Consider the following 11,700-nt stretch of genomic DNA (forward strand, 5'->3'; position numbering starts at 1 on the left):
AATGTAAAAATCAATTAAGTCCATAAATTTAAGCATGTTCCTTTGTAAAAACAAAATATTTGTATGTTCTTGATAACCTCCCTTATATGAATAACTCTTACTGCACGTTTCTGGAGTATTAACAGGGAATGTAGGGAACTCTTATAATTATTTCCCCAAACCTAAGACTGGAATACAATAAGTAAGGGATAATGTAGAGGCAGCCGGTAGTTATTGGGAAATAAGCCCCGACAGTGTGATCAGGACCCGACGCGAAGTGGAGGGTCTTGTATCACACTGAAGGGGCTTATTTCCCAATAACTACCGGCTGCCTCTACATTATCCCGCTTATTAAACGGCTACTTGCCACATAAGATAAAAAACTGGACATGAATATGAATTTGAAACATTTTATTGGCATATTTGTTTTAAATTAACATTTTTATCCTTCCGCGAAACTTTGCACAGATGCATAAAATGATCGTAATACCTTAAGATCCTCTGCTTCATACTTGTCTCCATTTTTTCTCTTTTAGCCAGTCTTTGAGAAGTTTTAATGCCCATTCTGTATTTTTTTCTGTGTGGGCTTCGGAGCTGTCATGCTCTATTTTGTCAAGTTCAGTCTCAGTAAGCTCTCTGTGTCTTGTCGTGGTTGTCGAGTGTTTGTCACAAGATGGCGCCAAACAGACAGTAATCTTTATTAATCTTTATTGGCGCGGAGCGATTTTACTCGTGAAAGTAGTCCGGCTATGCGTTATTATTTTGGAGCGGTTATTATTTGAAAAGAACGAACCTGCAAATGTCTCAACTGACCAATCAGAATCAAGCATTCCAGAGAGCCGTGTAATAAGACTGGAATACAATATATACAGCACCATATAATTTAGATTGTACTTAACTTTATTCATAATTGCAATATTTTCAGCTCAATTATTTATTTATTTATTGCCAAAGATTTATTCCTTGGAATTTTCTTGGTGAGCTCATCCACAATATTGTCAAACATATAAATACATTGAAATACATTGTTACATACACATACACGTACAACTGTATATTCTAAACAATTATAAGGAATGAAATACCTTTTCATTTTGCAATTTGCTATCTATCGTGATTCCCAAAATGTTTATTTCTGTTACTTTTTCTATTTTAATACCAGTTATACTGTTATATACAATTAATCTTTTGTATTGTGGTGAAGAGAAATAACAGTTATTTTACCTGTAGCCATGTTGTGGATTAATAATGACAAGCAGATTCTTGTTTTAGTTAGTTACTTAGTTAAAACTTTTTTTGTCCCCGTAGAGCAATTTGTTCTGCAGCAAGACACAAAACAACACAAATACAAAAACTGAAACAAACATAAAATACTTAAGTATACACATACATTTTCGTTGTGTTTAATGTTAATTTATGGGTAAAGGTTCAGAGAGTTTACTTTTTAATATTTCTTGTTTTCTTTTCATGTAAAATTCTGATAAATTGTGTTCTTGTTAAAACACACTGATCTGTTTCATGTTGTTCTTTTATTCCCTTAGACTGTTTTTGCTGTTGTTATGGTCCTGAAGCTGTGATCCGATTGGTCGTCTCTGCTTTGGTGGGTGTGGCTACTGTTGCTGTTTTGGTTTATGGCATTTATGACAACTAAGATGGAGAGAAGAAAAAATCAAAGACACAAAAAGACCATCACTGATAAAATTTCTCTGAAGTTTAATACACATCATTTAAAGGTGCCATAGAATGGAAAACTTCTTATGTAAACTTCGTGCATGCAAAAGACTGCTGGAATACAGGTCAATCTTACATAACACCAACTGTGACGTTACAGTCAAGATCTACAGCCTCAACATTAAATTAATTGCAATGTTGTTAAAAAGGCTAAACAAAGTTTTGAGTGCTGAGTTAATGCTATAAGCTAGCGTTTAGGATGAAGTTCTGCTATTGACATTACAGTTACAATTTGCAAAATTAATGTTTAATGTACTTAAATATTAAATATAAATCAAAAACTTGAAATTATGAAATGTAGTTGAGTAAAAATTATGATAATATGCTTTGGAATGTATGTTTTCCAAAGAAAAACAGGGATAAAATATGATTACTTAAAGGAACAGTATGTAGGATTGTGGCCAAAACTGGTATTGCAATCACAAAACTGGGGCCCGTTCTTCGTACGTCGCTAACTCAGTTAGCTGGATTTGATTGTTGATGATTTGGCATGATCTTGGATTATTTGGTTCTTCGAAGCTCATTCTAAACTTGGTGTCATAGCAACAGGTCCGTAAGCTCAAACCTGCTCGGGAGCAGGCTTATTTCATGTAAACAAGATTAGTTTGTACCTTTTTAAGCGGATGTGATACGGAAAGTCTGACGCAGTCGCGTATTCTCCATTATACGAGCGCAATCTGCGTAAGATGCATGATTAATATATAGAGCTTTTCAAATTCAACACGTAATAAAAAAATGATAGATTAATTAAATCTTTTAGCGATGTTATTTAAAAAAATATATAATATAACAAATATTCTTTATTTTTGTGTAACAGGTGTTTTGATTATTATTCTTAAACGAATGAGAAGACAAATGCTGATCACATTCATTTTAAATTTGTTTGAATTTTCCTTAATAAAAACAGCAATCAATCATACCCAGCACTAATAGATGTACAATAAAGACTATTACTCATTTTCATTTGAATAAACTAATCTCCTATTTTAATTTTGTCTTTAGATTGTCAAGTAGCTTACAATGTCATGCATGAAAGGGCTTTCGTTTAGGAATTTCTATCTGTTCTATCTTTAAATCGTTGTCTACAAATATGTTACCCTGTCCCTTTCCTGACAAAAATGACCAAAATAACCAAATAAGTTTTTTTGCACATATTTTCACATATCTTTATCTTCTTTACTACACTTTTCTGTGCAGACTCAGCAGATGCAGGACTTTCAGTTAACGTGGAATTCTGCTAATATAGTCAGAAATCAGTTAAGAATAATGCAATTGAAGTAAACTTATTTAACCACTTGCATATAGTTTCTCTAAAGGACTACCATCTGAGAGGATTTCTTTACTGTCGTGTGCATTGCTCAGAAACAGTTGCACTTTATAATCTTTTGATGTAGAATAGCATTTACATTCCCTTACTGCACATCATACTTCATTTAACACATTCTTGAGACCTGCAGAAAGTGTTGGTGTATTATCTACAACTGCACAAAAGCGAGGAAAACACTATCTTATAATAAACTACAATTCAAATTGTATTTATCAGGAATTAAATTGTTGCATTGGCTGTGGGTTTAAGAGAGCAACTGCTGCAGAGATGATCTGTACAATCAGTTAGTTTAGAGACATCACTCCTGCCCGCACATCACATGAAGATGGAGGACCACCACCTGTTTTTATTCTGCTTTTTATGTTGATGTTTCAAACAGATAAAACAGCATTTAACTGTTTTTAAAAGAGATTTAAAGTACTTTAGGAGCATCACATTTTAATTACAATCATTAATTTCAATCTTTAACAAGCATAGTAAAGATATCAAGATTATATTTGTACAAAAAATTTTACATTATTTTTGGTGATTTATGTACAAAAGTAGCTTTAACTGGGTTTTTAAATTCAGTGTCATAAAAAGTTCACAACCTTTCATAAATAGCTCTCAGACTGCAGGGGTTAAAAATGGGCGTGTTCTTGGCCATTGTAACAACTGGCCAATCACAGCGTTGCTGATCAGTGTTTCTACTATCGATATGTATTGCCTTTTCTTGCAGTGCACGAACGTGCAGTGATCTCAGATAATTAAATCCTGCCATACTAATCATCAACAGCAGAGGTGTTCAAAGAACCAAATAAGCGAGATCATAATTAGTGAGATCTAAACATCTCAGATGTCTCATTTGATCTTGGATGTATTAAGCAACGTACGAAGAACGGGCCCCTGGTGGCCAATACACAAAATGACGACATAAACATCAGTTGAGGGCTGCAACTCCACTTTTTAAATGACAATAATCTGGCCAGATCACTGTTGTCAGTGATATAAGTATTTGAAATGAACATGATTTCTTAAGATACACTTGATTTAATTCTCATATAAAAACTGAGATATTATTATGAAATCTAGTTTGGATTCATGGCTGTTATCTCACATAATCTAAATATTCATTAGATATTATTAATCTGGCCAGACCACTGTTGTGAGTGATATAAGTATTTGAAATGAACATGATTTCTTAATGTCTAGTGATATATCAGCGCCATTTTATGATTAATTGATATAAATTTCTTACATACTGTTCCTTTAAGTATTTTTGCTTTTTACATAAAGTTATTTTTTAAGTAGTATACACCTCTGCTCCAAACAATTGATTATTCCTTAAATTCTGTATCTTCATTTTAAACATAAGGTCTGTTACATAAGGAGCTGTTACACACAAAGCTACTAAAAGAGCTGCTCGATCAGAGCAGAGCTCAATATTATTATTCATGATGTTATTCATTGAAATTATTTTATGGACAATGTCAAAAAGGAATTGCAAATTGTATTTGCAATTGCGTTTTCTACTTGTGTGAGTGTATAAACTGTAACATATTTCAAATGCAAATGCAAACCATTTGCCTTTCCGTTTAAGAAAACTTACAATGTATGCCAAATTTCAAATGTTAGAGCAAAGTCCATTTTCAATTGAATTTCTTATCTTTTTCCAATTACGAACATGCCATATTTTAATCTTGATTAGCTATTTCACTTCCTCTGACGTTGCATATGGAGCCTGCCAACACTGAAATGAAAATGCAACTCCTTTCAGCCTGTCAATCACTGTTGGGTGATAGGGCGTATTTGCATTTGGAAGCAATGTCAACCACAGTCAACAACACTTCACCTGCTAAATGGCCAGAAGGTGGAGCACAAGAAAAGCTAAAATTATATCACAGAAAAAAACTTTATGTACATTAAATGATATTATACCACGGGTCTGTTGAATGCTTAATTCTGATTAGTTGAGAAATGTTTCATGGGTGTTGATTATTTTTCTATAAACCGAGATAAATTGACTCCGGTCCTTGGAGTTATTTGAAAATAATGCACACGCAGTCTATTATTGATGTATCAAAAAACTTAAATAACCTCCATTTTTTCAGAAAGTTATATAAGATATGTAATAGTTCATTAAACCTAGGTATTTGGAGTAAAAAAAACATGGTGTGGTAAGGTTGGCATGGTTCTGCAGAGTATTCACTAGCTATCTGATTAAATTACAGAATAAGATCAAAAAAGTTTGTCATTGATGTCATTTAAAATAGCATCTTGTTAATTGTTTAGTAGCTGATATGAAAATTAATAGTAATTAAAATTAATAGTATATAATATATAAGGCACTCTAAAATGTGGGGGACTGTTTCAAGCAGTACTTTATCTTATTTGGTTAATAATTGTTGGAACATGGTAATAATAAAATTTAATGTAGATCCAGTTTTTCTGAGTTATCAGAATTTTAGGTTTTCTTGTGCTCCACCTTGAGGCTGTTTAAGTCCAAGCAGCAGTACAATAAATAAAAGTTTGTATTTGCCTAGCATATTTGTGTGTGTATTGTGTGTAATTATTATGTATATACAAATACACACATACATAGAGAAATTTTTTATTTGTTTTTTTTATTAATATATAATGTCAAACATATCAAAATCTAAATAAACATAATATGTAGACCATTTTGTAAGATGTAAACAACACTGGTTCAGAAACACTTCCTGTTTCAGTTTGTAATTGTTTTCTTTATTTCACATATATCTTAAAGATGTTTTTTTATTCAGTTCTATATGTTCTGTTAGGCATATTTTATCCCGATGTAATGTAGTGTTAAAAAATTGAAACAGAAAGTGCTTCTGGAACAGTGTTGTTTACATCTTGCAAAATGGTCTATACATACATGTTAATGTTTCTTAAATACATACATGCATTATATATGCAAAATAATTACACACAGTGCACACACATATGTTATGCAAAAACAAACTTTACTTTTGTATGTGATTAATCATGATTAATCTTTAATCATTACATGTATGAATCCCCTCGAATACAATCAACTCAATTTTTCATTTACACGCATGCACGCACGCATGCACACACACATTCTGGTTTCCATGTTTTGTGGGGACATTCCATAGACGTAAATCATTTTATACCATACAAACTGTGTATTCTATTCCCCTTACCTACCCCATTCCCTAACCCCAACCATCACAGAAACCCTTCTGCTACTTCACATTTTTAAGAAACATCATTTTGTTTGATTTATAAGCTTGTTTCCTCATGGGGACATCAAAATGTCCCTACAAGGTCACAAAAATACTGGTATTCCTATCTTTGTGATAATTACCTATACAACGTGATAATTACCAGGCACACACACACATACAGCAGCCACAACATGTATCAAAATTAACTACTGTATTTTGTATTTTAAAAATATTAAAGAATACTTTAAAAGGGACCATGACCTCCCATCTCTTCGCAAACCTCAAATCAATTGGACTATTTGATCTATTGCATCACCATTACATTGACAGTGATTTATTCATGCAAAAATCTGACATATGCAACCGGTAAAGAAGGGCCTACTTTGCATTAACAACACTGACAAATAAATCATTCAAAAGAAGACAACTGATGGCACCTGTATTCATAACTAGTTTCTAACTTAACTAATAATTTGATTGTTATCATAAATATAATAATATATTGTGTGTCAGGCAGTCATTCATGCAATGGTTTGCAAATAAACATGTCATGATCTTACTAAACAGCTATTTTAACTAGGGGTACAGTACTCAGCAATCAATAATTTTTTCATCAAATCATTGGACACCTATTTAGCAGTTAAAGGAATAGTCTACCCTTTTGCCATATAAACTATGTTATTACCTCAACCTATAGACGAATTAATACATACCTATCTTTTTTCAATGCGTGCACTGTACAGCGCGTTATGAATGTGTTAGCATTTAGCCTAGCCCCATTCATTCCTATGGTACCAAAAAAAAGTTTTATTTTGTGGCACCATACTTACTGGTATAACTCCTCATGTAACAGTCTTTAAATAGGGAAAACACGGAAGTGTTTGGAGGCTTCCCTGTTTGGTACCATAGGAATGAATGGGGCTAGGCTAAATGCTAACACATTCATGACACGCTGTACAGTGCACGCATTGAAAAAAAGATAGATATGTATTAATTCATCTAAGTTGAGGTAATAACATAGTTTAATATGGCAAAAGGGTAGACTATTCCTTTAAAAACAAATATTTTATAATTTCAACAATTATTAAATGATCAATATTTTAAATGTAGCCAGAAATTTAATCTGAAAGTAGCAACAGAATTTAAAGAGTTTTAACCAAAGAGTATAGAAGAACAAGAGGCGAAACTCTAATGCGTTTTTGGCAACAGCCACTAGGTGGCACTTCGGTAGCGCAGCCGCCAATTTATTCTCAGCGAATCTCACAGCCAAATCAGAAGCACAATAGTAAGTTTCTTAAATTATTTTTTTTTCACTTGCTACACCTACACTAAATGCTGTATTGTCTTTTATGTATGTGTTGTGTTGTTATCAGTTGTGGAATCCAATCATTAAATAGATACACATTTTAGATAGTTTTTTTCTTGCTTTATTATGTGATTATATTTTATGCTACTTTACACATTCACTATTATTAGTTACCAACTCCACTAGGTATGAAATATATTTTGTAAATATTAATCCTGTGGATCCCGCTACAAACATTATAATCTTATAGAACATGATGCATTGCTCGGTCTGTTGCTGCAACACCAGCGCCCAGCAGCAGCCCTACAAATCCGCCATTTTGGAATGAAAGCGACTCGGGAGTCAACTAGAAGTGATGGCAATATCAGCTACTTTGTACATTAAAAGATCAAATTCAAACTGAATGATGATAACACAGAATAACATACAATCAAACCAGTGATCATTTATCCCTTTTTACAACTTATTTTCAGATATTTAGACAAGTCTTACACTTTTATATAAGCTAATTTTACATACAAACTTAGCGACATAAACTCATCCACACATAATATTTTGGCTCCCTTTACATACACATATACATCTGAATTGCTCGAAATGGATTAAGTAAAAAAAAAAGTTTTAGGATAACAGACAGAACAACATCATGCATAAGATGTTTGTAGCGGGATATAGGGGATTAATATGTACAAAATATATTTCATACCTAGTGGAGTTGGTAACTAATAATAGTGTAAAGTGTAAAGTAGCATAAAATAGAATCACATAATAAAGCAAGAAAAAACTACCTCAAATGTTTATCTATAGGGAATGTGGAGTTGACGTCACGCCGTGTGGCATTATGAGTAATCCGCCATATTTGCAGGATCGCCTCCTATCCCGCTGTATTTGAGTTAGTGTGTTGGAGGTTGTTTTTGTATTTTCTGTCGAGATTTTAATAAACTTGGATATGTTTGGTCAGTACTGCTCGATCAAGAACTGCCACAGCAGGTCACACGATCGTTCATGGAGGAAACTGAACAACGGAATACGTTTTTTCAGCTTTTATTTGGGGGAAGCCGGTGGAGGAGCTGACGAAAAGACGCCGGATCGCGTGGTTTGCCTGCCGCAATCAGGAGAAAAAACTTTTACTTTTCAAAAAAATCCCTGCATCAGCTATAGAGTGTGTTTGCTGCATTTTCAGTCATTCAGTAATTTGTGATTAATAAAAGCAGAACCACTTAAATTGTCTTGTTTTTATGCTAACACTGTCAAACTAACTTGTAAATGTAAATTATGTAACGTTATTCATTCATTTCTGATCAACATAACCACAAGAGTTATAAAAATAAATCTTTAGACAATTTTGACGATTATAACAAATATTTTTTATTAAATGCAACTGCTCAAACCCACTGCTTGTGACTCTTTGAAATAACATAACGTTAGCTGAATATTTAGCATTTTGTTTGTTTTAATAACTTGGCCAAGAACAGAAGAGCCATCTTATATACATGTGTTGATTCATTGCACAGAATAAAACGGATATTTTTTTATAGATTCATTAAGATACGTATACATTGTAAGTAAATGGCATATATCTTTTAGCTGGTTTGCCAACCGTCATAAAACTCCGAAAGAAGAATGTCATCTTACTATGAGCTTGAAGGGATTTATAGCTCTTAAACTCCTGCAAAGTGTATGCACTCAATCCAAAAACAAGGTAATAATAACAGATATGTGAGCGGAGGTAGTGCGTCTGGATCCGTAATCCAGTCATGGGCTGCTAAATCAAATGGATCTGTTGTTTATTTGTCCAAATAAAGTTTTTTGGCAGTAGCACTTAGTTTCTCCCGATAGGGTCCCTTCTCTTTTTCTTTCAAACTCCTAAATTTCTTCGGTTCTTCTTCAAGTTTACCTAGTTTTAGCTTAACACACCCACAATTAAATGGCATAGCGGTCGGCGGTGCCTCTAAACATGGCGCCCACGTCCCATAATGCAACACTGCGGTGACGTACATTAACAATCCCTATTTAATGATTGGATTCCACAAATGATAACAACAACACCACAACACCACAACACATACATACAAGACAATACAGCATTTCGTGTAGGTGTAGCAAGTGAACAAAATTTTAATTTAAGAAACTAACTATTGCGCTTCTGATTTGACTGTGAGATTCGCTGAGAATGAATTGGCTGTGAGAATATTCATTCCAAAATGGCGCCCGCGCTACTGAAGCGCAACCTAGTGGCTGTTGCCAAAAAACGAATGAGAGATTTCCCTCTTGTGCTTCTATACTCTTTGCTTCTTGTCAATATAAGTTCTTTGATATTACCAAACTCCACCCACTGAATCTATTCAAACCCATATAAGTAGAGAACACATACTCATTATTAAGAACAAAATTTAACAACAGAGCTAACTTTGGATGGCCCATTTTGCTTTGTTTTTTTTGTCATTTAACTTTTATTTATTTTAACTTTCCCCCAAACACATTGAGTACACACACATTACCAATACTGAACATCTTTACATGTAAATAAAATAATAAAAATAACAATTAAAAAAATTATATATAAATATATAAAAACAAATAAATAAAAACAGCAAAACAATTGGTCTACTTTTTTTCCAAATATTTCAGAAAACTGCCCCACCTCTGATTGAATGCAGAAGTGGAATCTGTAACCTTTGCCAGCATGCACTCATATGATGCATTAGAAGTCATAAGCTCAATCCAGTCCTTGAAAGAAGGAGTATTTGTGCTCTTCCAGTTCCGTAGGATCACTCTGGCAGCTGTAATACATCCAGCAACAGCTAAACCAGCCTGCGCTTTAGATATTTTTTTCCGTAGAACAGCTATATCACCCAGAAGACACAAAGCCTTGCAGAGCAAGGTATAGGCTGGCCCATCCATTTCTCAAAAGCCTGAATAACTCTTATCCAGAATGGAGCCACCAAAGCACAATCCCACATTAAGTGCATAAATGTGCCAATAGAGTGACCACATTTCCAACAATAATTAGCCTGTATTAAACCCAATTTATGAAGCCTTACTGGTGTCCAGTAATATCGATTTACTATTTTGTAGTGTATAAGTTTGCTTCTAATATCTCTCATTGGCCCCCCTACACCAGACATTATGGCCTCCCATATACCTTCTTCAAATTCCACCTCCAGATCCTTCTCCCATATTATTCTTCAATTGTTATTACATCCATACATTTTGTTTGCAGCTATTCTATAAAAGGAAGATGTTTGTGCTGAACTTGAGCGTTTAAAAAAATTGGCCCATTTGCTTTGTAAAGAAACGACTCAAAAGACTCATTTATTTGCAATATTTTGTAAGGAATCGACCCAAACGAGTCATTAATACATGAATGTCCCAGAAACACAAGACGGCACTTTAAAAATAAAATACGCATTTCGTAATTAATTAAAATACTATAAAATAGTGTAACGAAGTAAAAGTACAATTTATTTGTTTCCACCTCGGAAAGGTAACTTGAGTCGAGAAGGGCATATGGGCAGTTGCATAGGCAATGAATAATATGTCCGAAACCTCAGTATACGTAAAAGAGTTGGCGAGAATTACCGGGATTTTGGACTATTTCTCGCGAGATTCAGAGGCACGTGTACTTAAGTTTTGTCCGAAACCGCCTACTTATTGAAAATGTAAGTAGGGGAAATAGTATGTGAACAGAGTAGTACGTCCGAATCCTCAGTAGGCTATCCATAAAATCAGTATTCTGAAGCGTGCATCGGATGGACACTTCTATCCCAGCTTTCCCATGATGCCACGGGAAAGCAAAGCAATCGACCGGAGACTAGCCAATCGGGTGATTTCGATACGTTACAGGGGCTGTTCCAGCACCCTGACTTCACGCACAGACCCAGGATTTACCACAAAGTGCTCAGCTGATTCATGAAAATAAAGCTGCATAATTGTCACAGCTGTGTTGAGATGGCAGCTATGTGATGGTTTGTTGATGAAAATGAAAAATACATTTGAATAAAGTTTTGTTTCATATGGGATTCACTTCTATACGTTTTCATTTATTGTGATGGTTTTATTCATTCATTTTTGATTTATGTTTATTCATGATATCACACTGTCGTGTTCTTACCTCCCCTTTGGCGGAACAAAGTATATAAAGTGGGAGGGGTTGGATCTAGGTC

General features: G+C 34.0%; 1 protein-coding gene across 1 annotated transcript in view; it reads left to right on the forward strand.

The window, feature by feature from the left end:
• LOC135748103 (uncharacterized) overlaps positions 1–2,974 on the forward strand; it is a 52,035-nt gene extending 49,061 nt beyond the window's left edge. The window contains exon 6 of the mRNA XM_073813638.1: positions 1,521–2,974. Coding sequence (XP_073669739.1) covers positions 1,521–1,556 — 36 coding nt within the window. The 3' untranslated portion in view covers positions 1,557–2,974. The remainder of the gene's footprint in view (positions 1–1,520) is intronic.
• The last annotated feature ends 8,726 nt before the right edge of the window (positions 2,975–11,700 follow it).

This window comes from Paramisgurnus dabryanus, chromosome 24 (genome assembly GCF_030506205.2).
Source record: "Paramisgurnus dabryanus chromosome 24, PD_genome_1.1, whole genome shotgun sequence".
In the NCBI taxonomy this organism is placed as follows: Eukaryota; Metazoa; Chordata; class Actinopteri; order Cypriniformes; family Cobitidae; genus Paramisgurnus; species Paramisgurnus dabryanus.